This window comes from Rhipicephalus microplus, chromosome 1 (genome assembly GCF_043290135.1).
Source record: "Rhipicephalus microplus isolate Deutch F79 chromosome 1, USDA_Rmic, whole genome shotgun sequence".
Lineage (NCBI taxonomy): Eukaryota > Metazoa > Arthropoda > Arachnida > Ixodida > Ixodidae > Rhipicephalus > Rhipicephalus microplus.
Window position 1 is genome coordinate 219,233,938 of NC_134700.1, and position 21,613 is coordinate 219,255,550.

The 21,613-nt window shown below is 46.6% G+C and overlaps 1 protein-coding gene across 1 annotated transcript in view; it reads right to left on the minus strand.

Annotated features, from left to right (window-relative positions):
• The window catches only part of LOC119167000 (uncharacterized), a 98,810-nt gene that overhangs the window by 4,788 nt on the left and 72,409 nt on the right, over positions 1 to 21,613 (minus strand). Inside the window, exons 4-6 of the mRNA XM_075868188.1 lie at positions 20,213 to 20,315; positions 10,494 to 10,558; positions 640 to 766 (exon numbers count right to left, since the gene is read on the minus strand). Of these exons, the coding sequence (XP_075724303.1) occupies positions 660 to 766; positions 10,494 to 10,558; positions 20,213 to 20,315 (275 nt within the window). The 3' untranslated portion in view covers positions 640 to 659. The remainder of the gene's footprint in view (positions 1 to 639; positions 767 to 10,493; positions 10,559 to 20,212; positions 20,316 to 21,613) is intronic.

Genomic DNA, 21,613 nt, shown 5'->3' on the forward strand with positions numbered 1-21,613 from the left:
AAAAAAGAGACAGCATATCAACGGGATGAATGATGGAGAGTGAGGCGAAGCAGGGTCCAATACAATAGCAGACTCTTTACTCAACCCTTCACCTTCCTTTCCTTCTAATGCAGCCCTGCAAGGTTTCCGCAAGGTTTATCTCACAAAAAGATATCACAAAAAATAAAACTCAATTTACTCTGCTTCTGAAGTACTCATCAGCATAATTCATATTATGACAGCTTAATTAGCTCCACTGCTTCTATCACTGCTAAAAACAATGTCAATATCCACGAAAACTTCGCGCTGCATCAATTTCTAAGTCACCCTCGTGTTATAGTTGAGAAAGCTATAAAATCTCTAAAGGATTACTCATTTTTGATGACTGGCAAGGAGCGTTTACTTTTTCGGCTCTCGGGAAAATGTTTATGGACGTGACAGCGTCTATGAAAGATCACGGAAGAAAGCAGGAAAAAAAGTGGCAGATTTTTTATACGACAAGTAAAAAATATCTCGCTATCATTTTATCGTTCTGGGCACAACTCAACGTCCGCGTTTGGCTCAGCTCCATGGGATCCAGTAAGCTCAAAATTCGCTGACGATCGTTTTGCGAAGCGCGCAGTTTTGTATCTCTGCGGATGAAAGAGAGGTCTTTCTTGCCTCGCGCATTTTCAGCGGGGCTAGCTGATGTGCGAACGGCACAGGCAGCAGAGGTGGTGTCCCAGCTGCCCGTAGAGGCCTCCCTTCCGGCGCCACTTGAACAGCCCTTCCTCGATGAGGTTCTTGCCTGCAACAGGTGAGAAAAAGGCATTGACATGAGAGCGCCACGGACGAAATATAATGGTTGTGGCAGCGTCAACTAGTGCTGCGATTCGGGTGGTATAACTAATCCGAGACAGCGTTGACGAGGAGCACTGCTTTAGAGCGTATCTGATTAAACTAACAGATGAGAGATGAGGTAGTCTCACTCAGCGATTGTCAACTTCATACGAATAATTGTTTGTGCACTCATTCCTAAAGGAAAAAAAGAAACGACCAGAGATCAACAAGCTTTAGGAACACAGGGGGAAATAAAACAAGAAAATTCTTCATTTCGGAATTCCTAAACATCTAAGAAAACCATAGGATGGTGAACATAGTTGTTATCCAAGATTACATTACAGAAATGCAGTATAAAAGAAGTGTGAAATGATGTAACGAAAGAATAAAAAAGAAAGTATACACAAATATAGACATCTTGCACTGCGTAACGCATGGCTGGGTCACAGTGGAATTAGTGATTTGATAGCTAATCTAGGCTTGGCTAAGATTGTCGCTCAGCTTTGTTAAGTGATGCCATGTAATGCTAGGTATTGTCAAGGCGTGCTAAGTTTCGCTATTTCATAATTCCTATCAAAGTCAATTGGCCCTTTCATACCGGTCACTCCCCCGCCTCAAAAAAGCTCGTTCTTTCACTTTCTTTCATTTTATTTCCCTCCCTTTTTCTATACATCGCTTCCTCTCTGTTTTTGTCTCTTTTTTCTTTCTTTCTTTGTTTCTTTAATCTTCTTTATTTCTGTTCCTTTCTCTTTTTCCTATTCTTTCTAGACTATGCTTTACTCTCTCCCGTCCTCCTTTCAGTACGTCTCGCCCTCGCTTCCCTTGGCTACCATCTTGCTAGGCTATGCTATCCTCTGCTAGGCTATGCTATCCCCTAAAAGACTATGTTATCATCTGCTAGACTATGCTATCCCCTACAAGGCTATGCTATCCTCTGCTAGGCTATGCTATCTCCTACAAGGCTATTCATCTTCTGCTAGGCTATTCTATTCACTACAAGGCTATATAATCCCCTACAAGGCTATGCTATCTTCTGCTAGTGTGCCTGGATATCCAAGTGGGTATGACGCTATCCAAGAATTGTCGGTGCGCGGTTTCGAATACCCGCCACTCCAAGAGTTTCTCTCAACCCCTTCTTTTATATCTCTTTTTTTTCTGTGTTCGTTCCCTCACCAGTTAGAATTATTTGCCTTCGTGCCGGATAAGTCCGCACGTGTTTTCCCGGAGCGAAGAGGAGGACGAAGAAAGCGCGTTCCGGTTCATGACGATTACACTTTTCTTTTTTTTTCGCCAGTATTTAAATATATACATTCTCTTTTTTTGTTTTTGTTAAGCTACCCAAATCTTGGGCGATCCCCCAGGGTGTGTGTGAGCCACAAGTTTAGTATCTACATCTACGTCCACTTTTCTGTCGAGGTATGGCGGCATTGCAAAAATGGACACCATACTACAAAAACCATAGCGCACCAAACCCTTACGGCACGAGGTGAACAGAGGACAAGCGCGTACTTCAGGTTTTACAGTGTAAGCACTCGTCCTGCGTTCACCTTGTCTCTTGTTCGTGAGAAACGAAAAAGGAGACCCGGACCCGATCGTCTGGCAACATCCAAGGTGAAGGGAACAACTGAACGAGCCAGCAACCACGGCTCGTGCTCGTGCTCGTGCCCACCGCCCCTTCTCCCTCTTTAATTTCCAACACACTCCCGTGGCCGGCAAACTCGCAGCAACATTCGGGCGCACAGCGGGAGAAGTTGAGGCACACATTGGTGAGCAAGGTGCGAATGATAGAAAGGGTGGGGTTGTTAGATGGCTACGATGGATGCCTTTGGGGAGGCGGTGGCTTGTCTTACGGGGGAAGTCGTTCAATCCCGCTATGATGTCCAGAATACTTCGTAGTCACCTTGTGTGATATCTTGAGCTGTTCGTTCTGTGACACGATAGCTTCGCATTCATGCTTGGCGCTACGAGCTGCCTTGATACAATGCAAAACGTTATTGTGGTGGCTTTTGCTCTTCTTACGTTGCTTCTTGTGGTCGGAGTTGTCTGACTTTGGCCTGCTGTCGTAGACTCTCAAGGTTTTTCCATATTTCGCGTACTTCTTAGCATTCATGATCGTCAAATGTTTACCGTATTATTTGCGAAGCCTGCGTAATTGCTGCGCGAACATTCTGTGCTTGACCACATCGAGAGTCAGGTAGTCTTTAGCGTGAGCTTAGTCTGCTGGTGAATCTGATGAATACTCTGGGATTGACAGAGATTCTTTTTCCTTACTCGACGAGGACGACGATGATTCCGAATCATCCGGATTCCGTCGGGCAGTGAACTCGCAAAGGCCGGGAATTTCGGCCGCTTTCGAAGGCAGCGGAGGTTCCTTCACGTGCTGTGTGGCAGGTCGCAGATTGTCGGTGTCCATACCAGCATCACTAACGATGACGTGCATCAAACTGAGCTTTTCCGATGCACTATTCTGAGCCATGTGGAAGTTTGTCGAGACATCACTGCAGGAGCCTCTCAACGACTTGTCAATCACGGTGCCTCCTTCTTCGCGAGACCCTTCGTTTGCGCCAGATCCCTGCAAGATGTGCGCGGCGTAGTGCTGGAGCTGTGTGATGTGGCGCTTGTTTATACAACGCAGGTCTCTGGCGTCAGGCGACATCTTATTATGTGTGGTGGCGTCGTAGACGGCCATGGGTGCACATACTCGGTTGAGCGCGGCTTGTAGCAGCACTGCTGCTCACACTCCCAATCATAGACTTGCTTGGGCTTGAGAGAAGACGAACTGGAGACCTTGCTGCTAGGATCGGGCTTGAGGAACGTGTAGGAAGAGTAGTAGGACTCCACGTACTGTTGATTGTGGGGCAAGTCCTGAAGGCACACGGTGCCGCGTGACGGATAGTACAAGAGTTCGTCATGTGGGCCATGAAAGTAAGACGGACTCACCAAGCAGTGGCTCCGGTTGTGGGAAACCAGATCTTAGGAGTTGATGCGCATGATGCACCTGGGGTTTTTTAGCCATCGATCTCTCCATGGCATTCCTTCCAAAGAAGTCCTTGCACCCAAGTATCGTGGATTGCGTGGACAGCGACAGTTTTTTCTGCGTGTATCCGAAACCCTTAAACTAGTGGAATGGGTTCGAGGTCAGTTGTGTGTATGCTTGTGCGCGACGAACTGCGTAGTCTGGGTTAGTTCGACGCGAGGTACTGGCGTTGCAGTCGGGAAGACTGGAGAAAGTAATGTCCCGGCCCGCTGGGACGACGAGACGTGAGAGTCGTGAGGCCGGTTGACGGCGAAGTCGTGGCCTGCTGCGACGTCGAAGCGAGAGAAGTCGACTGACCGGACGAACACGTCACAGTCTGCTGCGATGTCGAGGCTTTTACCTTCACAGGTTGAACTTTTACCTTCACAGGTTGGGTCTGGCACAGTCGCCTTTGTGCCTTTATTGTAATGAGAGGGAATCTTTGGAGCACTTCTTTTTGTCATGCCGAAAATTCAAAACTCAAAAGGAAAATCTACTAGAAGAACCCCTACGAAAGTTGGACTTAAACTTGACACTTCCGGTGATTCTTTCATTTGGCGCAGTCGCATTTGGATTCAGCCACAGGAGCGTTTTTACCGCTCTTACAAATTTCTTACGAGAATCTAAAAGAATGGAATGCTAAAAATAAGTAACTTCAGTTGTTTTATGTATAATGTTTGTACGTTTATATGTTTTCTTTTCAAGGTTTTTTAGAAATTTAATACCTTTTTATAATTACCTATATTACCTAATTAATCCAACCCCCTCTTTCAAGAAGTGAATTAATTTAAAAAGCAAGGCACCGTCCCATTCATGGCCTATCCCTCTAGGTGGGTTGCGCCAAGGTGTTGAGGAACCAACCAACCAACCAATGTTCTAAATACAACATATTGGCGACGAGATTTCAACCCGTGCATGAGCGACGTTCCTGCTTATTTCTACAACAACATCACAATGAGCGTTCCGGGGTTACAACCGCCTTTCCTGCCTTCGCCTGGTCATATGGCTGTCCCATGGGACCAGTGGAAGCAGGCCTTTCAGATTTACACGGTGGCTTCTGGAGCGTGAGATCTTCCAGCCGACCACCGGAAAGCGATCCTGCTCACCTGTCTTAGCATGGAGATGCAGCGGATCTTCTTCACATTGAAGCCGGCGGACTTGCATTGTGGCTCTGCTACCACCGCTTTTCTCTGCTCGTCAGGTACATGTGACACCGGCTCGACAAACTATGAGTATGATTCTGCAATTGCCTTGCTTTCGGACAATTTCAACCATTCAGTCAACGTCATCGTGGCTTGACAACGGTTCAGTCACCATGCTCAGAACGCAGGTAAGACAGTGGAAGAATACGTCCCTGTTTGGCAAATTCTCATCGCTGACTGTAGTTTTGGAAGTCTCGCTGATGAGATGTTACGCGACCAGCTCGTCTCGAAGATTGCGAATCACCAGTCACATGAGCGTTTACTTTTTGAAGGCTCCTCACTGACGCTGTCACGAGCTATTACACTCGCTAACCAGTACGAACAAGCCGTGAGCCGAGCTAAAGAATTTTGCGACGACGCTTCAGTTCACCACGTTAAAAAAGCGCAAAGCTCTTCTCTGCCTCCAGAACGAAGAAATGAATGTACATGTTCTGCTAATTGCAAAGTCAAACCAATGGGGTATCCTGTACTCGGCACCGCAAACTTTCGAGCTTGTTATCGTTGTGGGCGGCTGATCACCTTGAAAATAATCCTACGTGTAAGGCTCGTCGACGCAGATGTCGTCTCTGCGAGAAGATTTGGCACTTAGACGTTATGTTCAGGTCGTCTGGATACTCTGCGAAAGTTCGGCAAGTCGATGACGATGACGACACTAGCTCTCAGTGTAACGGCAAAACAGCTTATGTTCTCAAGGAACACAAGCATGGCATTTACGCATCCATCGCAGTGGAAGGTCACACTATCTTGTTTCTAGTTGATACGGGATATTCTGTCACTATTTCGTCTCAACAACTCTATCTTCAGTTTTTTGTGAGCACTTGCCCTTTGAAGTCGACCTCTGTCAGCTTTTCGACTACTCTAAGTCAAAGATAACAGTTCGAGAATGTTTTGTCACTTCAGCTGCGTTTTAAGACAGAACTGCTTGCATTCTTGTGTATGTTGTATCTGAAGGCACCACTGTATTAGGCTTAGACGCCATTGCGGCACTGCAGATGAGAATTGGAGGTAAATCACTACAGTACCTTGCATTGTCCTCCAGCACTCCTACATTTCCAACTGAGTTACGTTCAGAGTATGAACATCTCTTTGACCAACAGCTCAAACATGCCAAAGGATTCAAACACAAAGTCAAGGTTTGTGAGTCCGTTCCACCCGTTGCAAGCAAATTACGACAGCTGTCGTTTACCCTACGTGAGCATGTGTCGGCTGAGCTGCAGAAACATGAAGCTCAAGGCATAATCAAGCGCATTGATGCCTCTCAGTTGGTTTTTTCGGAAACATTATGGCTCAATACGAATGTGTGTTGATCTGAAAGAGCCTAATAAAGCTATAATTGTTGATAGCTTTCCACCACCACAGACAGATGAGCTGTTGTACAGCTTAGCTGACGCCAAGCGATTCTCGAAGCTGGATCTGGCGTCTGCTTACCTTCAACTTAAACTAGATCCTGAAAGTCGTGACCTGACTACTTTCATCCCGCACTACGGTCTTTTTCGCTTCAAAAGAGTATGCGTCGGCTTAGCTTCAGCGCCATCGGCGTTTCAGAAAACGATGCATGTCCTACTGAAAGGGTGCAAAGGTGTACTTTTTTTACATAGACGACATTATCGCTTATGGCCGTTCTAGAGAAGACGATCTTGCAAACCTTCGCAAAAACTTGCAGCGACTTTCTAAAGCAGGCCTGAAACTAAATCTGAAGTGCGTTTTCGACGTAATAGAACTGGCATGTTCCTGGGGCATGTTGTGAATGGCAAATGACTCTTTCCGCTAGCGTCATCTATCTAAGTGGTGAAAGAAGCTTCGGCGCCTTCAAACATAAATGAACTTGTTCTCCGCTTGGCCTGGCAGGATTCTACGCAAGTTCATTTCCCATTTTTTGATGTTGTGGAACCTCTACGGGCACTGGTTTGAGACAAGGAACCATTCGCTTGGACGTCGGCTGCCGAAGAGAGTTTTGTTCATCTGAAATCGCTGCTGACAACTTGCAAGGTTCTACATTTTTTTTATCTGAACATTTCCGTCATCGTCACGACTGATGCCTCTGGATATGGGCTAGGCGCTGTGCTACAACAAGAGAGCAAGAGAATTCTACAGACGTTTGCCTTTGCCTCCCGGACCTTGAGCCCATAAGGACGGAAATATTCTGCATGTGAACACAAAGTCTGAGCATGAGTTTGCGCTTGTGAACACTGGCACGTGTACCTTCGGGGTCGCCCGTTCGTTCTGTGAACTGACCATAGTGCCCTTGTTACCTAGTTGTCTACTAAAGGTGTTGGACATCAGCCATTGCGCATTTCACATCGGTCAGCGCGACTGCTGTGCTACAGCTACACTGTAGAGTACCACAAAAGAAGTGATAATGTGGTGGCTGATGCACTCTTTCGCCTGCATTTACACGGAGAAGTTGGTCAGGTCACTGGCGATCAATTTGTTTGCCTGCTTTCTCCAATGTTAACCCTGGCAGAATTACAAGCAGTGAGTGCATCTGACAAGATAATCACAAAAGTCATGGGCTTCGTTTCGTCATCTTGACCTGAAAAAAAAATCTCTGGAAACGGTGCTAACACCACATTTTCTTGTGCATGCCGAACTATTGATTGTGCACAACTTGCTTTACCGAGGTGAAAAGGATCGTAGTTCCAACTACCCTACTCGTCGTTTGATGGAAGTCACGCATGAATCGCATCCGGGGATCAGTCGTACGAAAAGTAAACTGCGAGAGATCTACTGGTGGCCTCGAATGAATGGTCATGTAGAAGAACTGGTTAAAACATGTCTTGTTTGCCAGTCATGTGACAAATCTGCACGGCCTAATGCAGCCCCTATGCAGCCAGTAACTTTCCCTGGCAAGCCTGCGGGACAATTGCCATTGATATTATTTGCCCCTTTTGAGCAAGCTTCCTTCAATTGCCGTTATGTAGCGACGCTTGCCGATTATAACAGCAAATGACCAGAAGTTTGTTTTTTTTTCGAGACAAGTTTCTACGGCTACGGTCAAGAACTTCTTCTTACAAGTGTTTGCTCGTTATGGCTACCCGAATGAAATAGTTTCGGATCACGGACCACAATTCAGCTCATCTGAATTTGAGTAGTTCATTCAGGAACGCGGCATACGCCACTGCTTTTCTTCTGTCTACCATCGCAAGCAAACGGTCACGTAGAAAGATTCAACAGAGCCCTCAAATCTGTTGTCCAGATAGAAGTATACGAGCGGCATATCTGTGTCGCCGTGACGGACTATTTGGGCGTCTACCTCTGCACATCTCATGCCACAACGGGAGTGGCACCCGCCGTTCTTCTGCACGGACGACTTCCAAGAACTCGCTTAAGCATTGTTGGATTACCGGATTCTTCATTTCACGAAAATCCAGCAGAGTCAATTAAACGGCTGCGTCCGCGTGTCTAACAAAAACAAGCTTCTTCCAAACATTGCACTAACTGCCGTCGTGGAGCTCGCACCAGAAATTTTGCCATCGGCGACCATGTCTGTGGGAGAAATTCATCTGTTCACGGGAAAATATCCTCGCACTTTTCGGAACCGAAGAAAATTATTAAGCAACAAGGGCTAGCCTCATTTAGTTTGGAAGACGGTCGCATACGGAACTCTCCAAATTTGAAGCAGTACACCCAGAAGGCGCAGGGAAGCTGATAAGCAGTCGGCATGGCCTTATAAATTGGAATCTGCCCTCATTAGACGAACCTTTTCAAGGTAGTGCCCCTGCGAGTGAACGACACGGCGACTTTCCACCTACACCAGGGCAAGGGATCCAAACCAGCGAACCATCTTCACTGCAGTCAGAGCCATCTTCATTGCAGAACAAAATATCCGGCCAGCCATCACGGAAGAGCCGACGAGTGCGAAAAAAACTGCATTGGAGCTCAGGGATTATGTGCTACGCAAGCGATAGTTTTTTTTAATCAGCCGGGAAAATGGTGTATATAGAAAAGATGAGGATGAACACATGGGATCGGAGAATAAAGAGAATGTTGTTAAGGCATCAGATGCATCGTTTCTGTATGTTCTAAATACAACACTAGAGTAACCGAGAGGCCGGTCAAAGGCGAAGTGGCGGCCTGTTGCGACGTCGAAGCGAGTGGAGTCAAGAGGCCGGTCTAAGGCGAAGTTGCGGCCTAGCTGCTTCGACGTCGAAGCAAGAGCAGTCGACAGACCGAACGAAGACGAAGTAGCTGCCTGCTTCGATGTCGAGGCGGGCTGAGATTTGAATGTGCGAGGCTTACGGAGTGCAGTGGTGATGACGGCAGCCGATGCTGGTGGGGTTGGTGGCCACGACTCGGTTGCGCGGTGAGCTCTCTCTTGAGCACAAACGACTTTGTCCTCAAAGCCACTGGCTGTGATCAGGTCCGCCTTAAGTCCTCGTAGTGAAGATAAGGCTGGATCTTTCTGTCGAGGTGCATTAAGTGGGCGTTTTTCGCGACGATATTTGCGAGGAGCTCCTGGAGCCTGAAAGTGGGAGTCGTTGGGTCGGCCAGAAGGGCATCGAGCATTGAAATGACCTTTGTGACGGGTGCCCCGAAGAAGCCGCGCTGTACTCTGAGTTAGTTCATTGTCGAAGTTGAGAGCCAGACGAACGGTTAGGTTTCGGCACCGGAACGAAGCGTAAGAAACGAAGGAGACCCGGACCCGATCGTCTGGCTACATCCAAGGTAAACGGAACTGAACGAGCCAGCGCCCACGGCGAGTGCTTGTGTCCGCCGTCCCTTCTTCCTCTTTTATTTGCAACATAAACAATGAACAACCCAGCACGTGCAAACGCCATCTCATCTGAAAGTTTAGCACTTCCGCTGTAAAAGATCAAGGCGTCTTTCGTCGAAGAACCGCATAAGCAGCTCCGCAACCAGGCGAGTGGCTACACTTATCTGGTCCGCCCAACCTCGGGATTCGGATTGAGAAGGTGCTTTAACAGTGATAACTAATAAAAATAGGTGTTTTTCAAGGCCTTCAACAAGTGAGCCCAATCCCGAAACATATTTCTCACCACAGCTTTGCAAAAAAAGTTGGTGACGTAAAAGCGTATCAATCAAGCAAGTAAACAATGCCGTTAACGCTGCTCACGACGTTCGGCTGAGAAGATCCTCCTCAAATGAAAAAAAAAATGAATACTTGGAAGTCCTGTTTTTTTGTGTGGATTTGCGTTAGTTACTCGCAAACTACAATAAGTGACTGAAAGATGTTGTATTTAGGTAAATACAAACGAGTACTCATATATGCAACGGCCTTTCAAAACAAAAATAACACACGAGATGCCCAGAGACAACAGTTGCATCATAGCCTATTGTGTTCCTTTTTGTTTTTGTTATCAAGTGACCTATATTTGTGCACTGAATAGTTCAAGTATAATCATAAGCTCTGTTGTTCTTTATTACATCATGTGGACAATTGTCAACGTGAACAGCAAAAATATATTGGTTATTTCTTATAAACAGAACTGATGCACTCGACCGCTGTGTAGACTTACAGTTACTTTCGTGAGGCATGAACTCTTGCATCTCGGCCAGCACTGAGCGGACGGTCTCCGCGTCCCTGCGCAAAAGAAAAAAATTATTCAATGAATGTCACGCTTAACAACCTCCAAAGGTTCATCTATAAAGAACTTGGGCAGTTTAAAGCACACGTTAGACGCTTTGGAAGGAATAAGTATTAAGCCGGAAATTATGAACCTTGAATTTTGCAGAAAGTGCTTCCGCAGAAAGCACAAGGTGTTGTTGCTTCAGTGACCTTCCTAATTCTTAAAGTGTTCAGCATCATCCTGCTTATCTGTTTTTTTCTTCTTGTAACCTGATTGCGTCAAGACTTATAGGTATATAACACTTCGGCCACACTTTTTTATACTCTTATGCAAGAAAAAAACGATAAGAGGAAGACTGGTTAAAATAATGTAACTCAGAAAGAAAGGAAGACAATTAGCAAACCAAAACAACTAAAGAAGATAACATGTCAATGAACAGTTCGATGGTAAGAGTTCACATTACTCTGGCACTTTCACAAGCACCCATTTCTGTTAAACTTTTATCCACAGAACACGGTATAACACGTCACTTCATAGAGGCACGTTGCAAGTAATCGTGCCTCTATGCTGATGAAGTGGCACTTTTTTGTTCAGATCGCGACAGTGCTAACGAAGTAGTCCATATTGCAAAACAGTTTTGCACTGCCAGTGGGAGTTCGGTAAACTGGGAAAAATGTTTGGGTTATTGGCAAGGGGATTGGCCTTCCACTCCGAACGTTTTTGCCAACATGCCACGGGTGAATCAGCCTGCGAAATATTTAGGCGTAGCACTAGAATTTCGTTGTGACAGTGTGCCGTACTGGTGGCAGCAAGCCCCTGAAATGCGTGAAAAAGTAGATAAAGATATAGGATGAAACTTTTCGGTTTTCACGCGGGCCACCATATGTAATCTTTTATTTGTCTCTAAACTTTGGTACACATTACAGGTTTTACATTGCTCGCGTATAAACGTGCAGAAGCTTCACCTTATGTTTGCATTATTTGTATGAAGATCCGTGTGGAAGCGCGCTAATCGTATAATCTTTTTCGTCATGTTCGGTTCGCTGGTCTCAGTCTGTCACATTTCTTTTTAAGACAGGTCATTAGTCGCTTTATGTTTTCGTGAGACACAATAAACGCGTTTCTACGTGCAGTTATTCAGATAAGGCTCGGAAAAGTTCTACCTTCACTCGTTGTCACCTCGGACTATGTGCATGGGGCATTTTATGGTTATTCAAAAGATGTCGTCAGTGCATGCAATTTTTATTCGCCCGTTTTTCCAGCGAATATCTAGCGGGAGTAAAACGAAAAAGGCTGTATAGAGACCTACCCAACATTGTTTTACCAGTACCACTTTACAAGAGTTTGTACCCTGTTGTCGTAGGCGGCTGGATAGATAGATAGATAGATAGATAGATAGATAGATAGATAGATAGATAGATAGATAGATAGATAGATAGATAGATAGATAGATAGATAGATAGATAGATAGATAGATAGATAGATAGATAGATAAATAGATAAATAGATAGATAGATAGATAGATAGATAGATAGATAGATAGATAGATAGATAGATAGATAGATAGATAGATAGATAGATAGATAGATAGATAGATAGATAGATAGATAGATAGATAGATAGATAGACAGACAGACAGACAGACAGACAGACAGACAGACAGACAGACAGACAGACAGACAGACAGACAGACAGACAGACAGACAGACAGACAGACAGACAGACAGACAGATAGATAGATAGATAGATAGATAGATAGATAGATAGATAGATAGATAGATAGATAGATAGATAGATAGATAGATAGATAGATAGATAGATAGATAGATAGATAGATAGATAGATAGATAGATAGATAGATAGATAGATAGATAGATAGATAGATAGATAGATAGATAGATAGATAGATAGATAGATAGATAGATAGATAGATAGATAGATAGATAGATAGATAGATAGATAGATAGATAGATAGATAGATAGATAGATAGATAGATAGATAGTGCCGCCAGCACGTAGTGGGTTGACAGCAAGAGCGGCTCTAAATCTGGAGGAAAAAAGAAGATCGCGTTCTTCTTTGCTCGAGAGCCAGCCACGACTGACGCATCGTCCTAGTGCTAGCTACCTGGTGGTTTAATAAATCCCCCTGTACTTGTGACTCATCGTGACAAACTGGTGGAAGTGCTGGGTAGTCTCACGGATGCTGCAGACCCCCCCACGAAGCCGCGATACGAGTCCAGTGCCAGTCAATACTCCCGTGCATCGGACCAGCCGCCGAATCAGGGGATTGTCTCCGGAAGCCGACAATACTGGTCCCACCACGTCGACAAACATGACCAGCGCTTCGGTGCAAACCTCTGCAACCGGCACGCGAAGCACGACGTCGAACCGCTACACGTTGGAAAGCCCACGGGCACCGGCGACGTTCGTTCCATGGCTCGGAGCACGAGGACGTTGAGGACTGGTTGGCGGATTTCGAGCGCGTAGCCACCTTGAATCAGTGGTACGACGCGGCAAACCTGGGTCGTGTCTACTTCTATCTCGAAGACGGGGCACGTACGTGGTATCAAAACCGAGAGGAACAGCTGACGACGTGGCCTGAATTCTCTCGTAGACTTCTGCAGACGTATGCCAGTGCTGATCGACAAGAACGAGCTGAACGAGCTATTCTGGCCCGCGTCCAGCTGCCAAACGAAACTGTGACCACGTTCGTCGAAGACATGACGCGCCTCTTCCGACGGGCCGATTCAAGAATGACGGAGGACAAGAAGTTGCGTCACTTGATGCGCGGTGTCAAGGACCAGCTTTTTGCTGGCCTCGTGCGAAGTCCTCCGAAGACGGTCGCGGAGTTCTTGTCCGAGGCCGTGACAATGGAAAAAATGCTGCAGCAGCGATCCAACCAATACGACAGGCAAGTCAGTGGCATGTCTACTGCCGACATTTTCTCCGCCACTAGAACCAACAACGACTGTCTACGTGAACTCATCCGTGATATAGTACGTGAAGAGTTACAAAAGGCTGGTGTAACACCTCATCCTACAGTCAACTCTATTGCAACTGTGATCAAGGATGAGCTGCACCAGGCCCTCCGGGACACCTTGCCTCATGATACAGCTGTGCCAGCTCCTGCTGAATACCGCCGTGAGACAACCTACGCGGAAGCGTTGAAACGCCCTGCTGCAACGCCGCCATTATTCGTCCATCCTGTTCCTGCTGTTTCACTACAGTCAGCGCAGCATATACCGTACTACGAAGGCACGTACACGCCACCACCGTTGGCCTTTGTCCCTGGTGCTTCTGTCGTCCATCGTTCAGTGCAACCAGTTCAGTACATCGACGATCGGCGCACGTCTCCTCGAAAGTCTGATGTTTGGCGCACACCTGATCGCCGGCCTCTGTGCTTTCACTGCGGAGAAGCTGATCACTTGTACCGCCAGTGCCCATATCGCCGTCTTGGACTTCGCGGCTTCTCTGCGTACTCACCGCCACCCCGTTACGGCCAGAGACCGCGCGACATCGAAAACTACCTCTCCCAGCAGCATGCACCACCATCTGCCGGGCGCCAGTCGCGCTCGCCATCACCGAGGTGATTTTCATCAACGCCCCAGCGGTATTCTGCCACACGGTCTCCCAGCCCCCGCCGGGAAAACTAGCCAAAGCGACCTCTGGGGGCGGGGTCGCTGAACGTCGAAGCGCTGAAGACCTCCTATTGACGCAGAACTGTACAGAAACCGGTCCGACATCACATACTGCTGCAAAGGATGGCCGACTTTCACTCGACATAGCAGTGACAATTGATGGTTGTGCAGTTAATGCGTTAGCGGACACCGGCGCAGACTATTCCATGCTGAGCGGGAAACTGACAACGCAGCTGAAGAAAGTCATCACGCCGTGGCATAACTCGCAGATTCGGACAGCTGGTGGCCACTTCGTTACTCCACTGAGTGCCTGCACAGCTAGAGTACAGATTCAAGGGTACACATTCGTAGCAAGCTGCCTTGTTCTACGCGAATGTTCCCGTGGCGTCATTCTGGGAGTTGACTTTCTACAAGAAAATGGAGCTATCATTGATCTGCAAGAGCGCCGCGTCACGTTCTCAGCCCAGCGAGCAATCAACGTGCAGGATGGTGGAAGGCGTGTCGACGTACTCCGTATTTCTGAACAGAGTGTGACGCTTCCTCCACGAACAAGTGTTCTAGTCGACGTAACATGCTGTGGTTTGGGCGATGGCGATGTGGTGGCTGAGACAAATTTAGAACACCTCTTGCAGCAAGGCATTTGTGTAGCTAGAAGTGTAATACACCTTCCTGATGGTCGATCTGAATTGCTCGTAACCAACTTTAGCAATGAGCATCGACATCTTTTCCGTGGCACTTCGATAGCGTTTGCCCACTAAGTAGCAAACGTCACCAACTGTTTCACGTCGGAAATAGTGGATACCGCCGACACGTCAATGAGTAATATTGACATCAATCCTGATCTGTCCACCGTTAACCAGACTGCACTACGAGCGCTCTTGTTCGAGTTCAGGTCTTGCTTCGCAACTTGCTCAAAGATCCGCCAGACGTCCATCACTCAACACAGGATCATCACGTACGAGGACGCACATCCGATACACCAGAACCCCTACCGCGTGTCGGCCAATAAACGTGAAGCAATACGTACGCAAGTCACCGAGATGCTTGACGATGGCGTTATTGAACCATCTAACAGCCCGTGGTCATCTCCAGTCGTACTTGTCAAAAAGAAGGACGGGTCGCTACGCTTCTGCGTCGACTACCGAAAGCTTAACAACGTGACGAAAAAGGATGTGTATCCGCTGCCACGTATCGACGATTCGCTGGATAGACTTCGTAGTGCCCATTATTTCACTTCTCTCGATCTCAAAAGCGGGTATTGGCAAATCGAAGTAGATCAGCGAGACCGTGAGAAAACAGCCTTTGTGACTCCAGACGGCCTATACCAATTTCGAGTGCTCCCTTTTGGCTTGTGTTCAGCACCGGCAACTTTACAGCGAATGATGGACACTGTCCTCACAGGGCTCAAGTGGCAGACTTGTCTTGTCTACCTTGATGATGTGGTGGTCTTCTCTACCACGTTTGAGCAGCACCTTCAACGCCTGCGCAGCGTGCTGGAGGCTATCCGATCGGCGGACCTCACACTAAAGCCACAGAAGTGCCACTTCGGCTATAAAGAACTAAAATTTCTTGGACATGTAGTTAGCGCCGAAGGAATCCGTCCCGATCCGGACAAGCTTACCGCTGTTGCCGAATTACCAGCTCCTGTTGATAAGAAAGCCGTCCGGCGCTTCCTTGGTTTGTGCGCCTACTATCGCCGATTCATTCATGGCTTTTCACAGATAGCAGAACCTCTGACTCGTCTTACAAGGGACGACACGCCGTTTGCCTGGGAAAACGAGCAACAAGCAGCTTTTGATGAGCTGCGACAGCGCATGCAATCAGCGCCCGTTCTCGCTCATTTCGACGATGATGCTGACACGGAGGTCCATACCGACGCTAGTAACATTGGGCTCGGTGCAGTGCTCGTTCAGCGTCAAGAGGACATCGAAAGAGTGATAGCCTACGCCAGCCGCTCTCTATCCCGTGCCGAGGCGAATTATTCCACTGCGGAGAAAGAGTGCCTCGCAGTCGTGTGGGCAATCACCAAGTTCCGCCCGTACCTTTATGGTCGTCCCTTCAAGATAGTGACGGACCATCACGCGCTCTGTTGGTTGGCAAGCCTGCGTGACCCTTCAGGTCGGCTAGCACGGTGGAGTTTGCGGCTGCAGGAATTTGATGTCACCATCGTTCATAAGTCCGGCCGTAAGCATGAAGACGCTGACACACTGTCACGCGCGCCCCTTCATGTCGTCAGTCAGGAAGCAGAGGAAGACGAAAGCTTCCTGGGCGCCATTAGCTCATCAGACTTGAGCAAACGACAGCGAGATGATGCAGAGATTCGTCCAATCATTGATCATTTAGAGGGCCAGGGCGCAATCATACCACGTCATTTATCCCGCTCGTTGACGTCGTTCTGCCTACGAGACGGTGTGCTGTACAAGAAGAACGCTCGTTCGAACAATCGTGCTTACCTCCTGGTGGTTCCTCGAGACATGCGAGACGACGTCCTCTTCGCTTGCCATGACGAACCCACATGCGGTCATCTGGGCTACTCAAGGACACTTTCCAGAGTGAGCGAGAGGTACTATTGGCCAGGACTTTCAGCAAGCGTAAAGAAGTACGTAAAGAGCTGTCGGGAATGTCAGCGCCGAAAGCAACCATCTGTTAAGCCAGCTGGTTTGCTTCAGCCCATTGAAGCACCCTGCACGCCGTTGGACAAAGTCGGCATGGACATTCTCGGGCCATTTCCTATGTCTGCGGACAGCAACAAATGGGTGATCGTCGCGACCGACTATTTGACACGCTACGCTGAAACCCAGGCGATCCCACGAGCCACGGCTTCTGAGGTAGCACAATTTTTCATGCGCCACATCGTGTTACGACACGGTGCTCCTTCCAGTGTAATAACGGACAGAGGAACGGCATTCACGGCGCAGCTTACGGACGAAGTTTTCAAACTGAGCAACACCAGACACCGAAGGACAACTGCGTACCACCCGCAAACTAACGGACTTACTGAACGACTGAATAAGACCCTCGCAGACATGATCTCAATGTACATCGACGTACAGCACAAAACATGGGACCGGATCTTGCCTTACGTGACCTTCGCGTATAATACCGCCGTGCAAGAGACCACGCGATTCACGCCATTTCGGCTTCTCTACGGCCGCGAAGTGCAGACCATGCTATACTCAATGCTACCGTGTCAGGACGAAGACGAGTTGGCATCAGACGCCGAAGAATTCGCAGAGCGTGCCGAGGAAGCCCGGCAGCTCGTGCGACTGCACATCGGCCAGCAACAGCAGGCAGACGCACGACGCTATAATACCCGCCACAGAGAAGTGTTTTACAGCCCCGGAGATCAAGTTTGGGTGTGGACGCCCGTCCGCCGCCATGGCCTTAGTGAAAAGTTGCTGAGCCGGTACTTTGGCCCATATAAAGTGTTACGCCGCGTCAGTGACGTGAACTACGAAGTGGTTCCGGACTCAACACCCCATGCACGGAGCAGGACACGACTGAGGCCGGACGTCGTTCATGTGTTGCGCATGAAGCCATTTATTGCGCGTTGTTCGTAACTTTTCTTTTACCGTACAGCGTTCTTTGTGTTTTTTGTTTATTTTTGTGAACTTACTTTCTCGTTCATTGACGTTTCCTATGTTGGCACGCTCTTCAATTTTTACTTTCACTTCATCCGAATTTCCATTTTTTTTTCACGTGCCTATGTAGTAGCATCGCGGTGCTGCTATGTACTTTCCTTTTCTCTTTTTGGTACTTGTTTTTTTTTCTTTCTTTTCGGAAGGGGGGATAATGCCGCCAGCACGTAAAGGGTTGGCAGCAAAAGCGGCTCTAAATCTGGAGGAAAAAAGAAGATCGCGTTCTTCTTTGCTCGAGAGCCAGCCACGACTGACGCATCGTCCTAGTGCTAGCTACCTGGTGGTTTAATAAATCCCCCAGTACTTGTGACTCATCGTGACAATAGATAGATAGATAGATAGATAGATAGATAGATAGATAGATAGATAGATAGATAGATAGATAGATAGATAGATAGATAGATAGATAGATAGATAGATAGATAGATAGATAGATAGATAGATAGATAGATAGATAGATAGATAGATAGATAGATAGATAGATAGATAGATAGATAGATAGATAGATAGATAGATAGATAGATAGATAGATAGATAGATAGATAGATAGATAGATAGATAGATAGATAGATAGATAGATAGATAGATAGATAGATAGATAGATAGATAGATAGATAGATAGATAGATAGATAGATAGATAGATAGATAGATAGATAGATAGATAGATAGATAGATAGATAGATAGATAGATAGATAGATAGATAGATAGATAGATAGATAGATAGATAGATAGATAGATAGATAGATAGATAGATAGATAGATAGATAGATAGATAGATAGATAGATAGATAGATAGATAGATAGATACGCTCAAAGTCGCCGAAGTTTGCTAAGAAATGCTTCGCATTTAAAAAATTTATTGATCGAAACCTCTACAGGATAAGGTTCTTACCAGTTAATGTAGAAGATGACAGAGCACCTTATGATACTGGTATGTTGCTCGGCCTTCACAGTAATTGGAAAAAGCATATGGCAGTCTGCCATGCTGACATCAATACCCTGCTCATTGGTGAATATTTCCGCTAAATAATCACACACTTTATTGAACATTGTAAAATTCAAGACCTATTTCCAGAGTGGCTCGAACAACTTGAGCCACTTAGCCGTATAAATTAATTCTAGTCACTATGCAACCATTGCGTTCGTTACCTCTGTATGTACTGTTTATGCCCTGCATTATTATTGTATAATGTACATAAGCAAGTAATAAAGGGAAAAAATTCATAGAGGCACGTTGCATGCTCATCACAAATGCCAGAATAGCTCATCGTCTGGTTGATCATTTGCACGTTTCGAGCTGGGTGAAGAAATCAAGCAAGATGAAGAGCGCGGAGGCACGTGAAACGGGTACGCTCGAAAGCGAGGGCAGAACACTCTCAAGCTCATTTTTAATAAAAGAGTGTTTTCCAAATACCTCTAAGACGCAGTTGAGTATGATCACGGTGACTGAAATGCCATTGTTCGAACAATCTAATATTAAAAGCCCTTTGAGTAAATTTCAGATTCAGCGATCAGCTTTTATTTTTTGATTGAAGCAGCAGCAGTGATCGTGACATGAACAATAGTTTACGAAACATGCAGTCAATGGAGGGGAACAGCGCAAAAAAACGGGACGGAGAAAAATTGGACACACGACACATGCGCTGACGAAAAGCTGTGTGTAAATTTATTACAGCTGGAAGTATAATAGCTGAAAACGGAAAACAAGAACCATCACGTGCACATAAGAGTGAAAGGCAAAAACGAATTCATAGTAATAAGGGCTGCAGCGCGAGCACGAATGTGCTAGAAGAAACAGACAAAGTCGAGGTACGGAAGGCAAAAGAGGACAACACGAGCGCTGTGCGCAAAAACGAATCTGCCATGAGTCGAAATGTACAAGTTAAGCACTGAAAAACACTATCTCTTTTTACAGCAGGGCGAGTGGAGGTTCACTGACGCACATGTTCCCTTCCGTCTTGACATGAAAAGCCTCGTTAATTTCGCGCTTTGTTTCGTTAACAGTTAACTTTTAACAGTGAACGCTTGAACTTTACACTGGATCTTCATTTCCAAATAACTTTTTTTTTTCGTGTATAGCTATACATTGCTGTCAATGAAGCATTTGTTAAATAAAAATTGCGGAGGGGCGAAGCATATACGAAAGGGTGTTCCAGCTTCACTAACCTGAAACGTAGGGAGGGGTGGGGGAAGAATCATGCAACGTTTTGATAAAGGTTGAATATTTTTTTGATGAAGTAGTAGTGGAACTTCCTATCCGCAAACTTCGTCGGAAGACTTCATCAGAATGCGCTTCTTTGTCGTCTTATTCTTCACGCAAAAAAAAGAAGGCTGCAGTCCGCGCGACAGCGTAATCGCGACCATCGTTTTATGTACAAATGTTGGCCCACCTGTCGATGGAACGCAGTTCTTCGAGGTGGTAGTCTTTGGGTGGAGGCCTCCACAGAACCAGTTTGTCGAGCACCGCTACACCTCCCGGTGGTCCCACGGGCTCTGCAACGAGGTGTTTTTTGTTTGTTTGTTTGTTTGTTTTATAGTACATGCGTGAAAAATTTAGGACAACGCAGTAAAACGGGTACGGGGGTTGTAATTTTTAAAAAATTAAGAGCCCTTACCCTATCAGGAAATTAAACGCAAACGAAGCTTACCGTGTGTGTGCCTGGCGTACTGTTTCAGATTTTTTCTGGCTTGTTTTATTTATTTATTTGTTTATTTGTTTGTTTTCCGTTGCCCTATGCTCGCACCTAACTCTCTCTCATTCCTCTATGCCGGGTATTGAACCTTCATCCCCGTGCTTAGCAGGAAAGCTTTACCTCTGCAACACCTCTGCTGCTACAGGCAACAACAATGATCATGCGTGAAACAATGAAAGACGAAAATAAAATATGGCATCCTGAAATGACGAGTTACTTCGATAAAAGATCAGATTTCTATATGTGAGAACGGTTAATCGCCAACAACCCCATGATCGCGAAAGCATCAGTCATCGAAAAAACTAGGCTCATCCCTCTTTTCTAGAAATCGCTATAGCACGAAAGAGAAAACGTGTCTTCACAGACGTAGTTGAGCGCTTATTGTGCGTTGTTTCGAACACAAGGGCGAACGAATGAATGCTACAGAAACAAATCGCGAAGACACGCGAAGAACGGGAAGCAGCTTAAAACTTGCAGCGCGCTCCTCAAGTAGAAATCACGCACGAAATGAGAACACGGGACGAGCGTGGACTAACAACTGTCGCAGCTCGACACTTGAAGCGCGCTGTTCACACAGAAAGACGCGTGAAACGAACGCACAAATGTACGCAAGACGAGTGCGAACAACTGCCCCAATTCTTGCTTCCGAGCAGCGCGCTCCTGTCGTAAACGCGGGTGCGGCAGCAAGAGAACTTACGTATGTGCTCTCCCGAATCGAAAGTCCAATAAGCGCTCGCGCAGGAGTAATCACCGCTCAGTCGAGGCGAAAGCTCATAGAAAGGCGAAAGATGACGACCGCGCCAAACGCGAGCCCGTCGCGCCATCTCACTACTGATCACAAAAACGCGCTCAAGTTGCGGCGCTCTGAGGACTGCCAAACTGTGTATGGTGTGCATAAGAATAGCTTGCCGTTAACATTCTTGGAAACGTACTTTCCGTGGGTTAGCGGCACGCGATAGAGATCACGAGGTCGCTGGTTCCACGCCCCGTAACAGACCTATTCATCCTCGTTTTTTTTTTTCACTCTGTTAATAAATGTTTTACAACACCATATCCGTGACGGAAATACGTCAGTAAAGCTACGGTGGACCCCGGCAT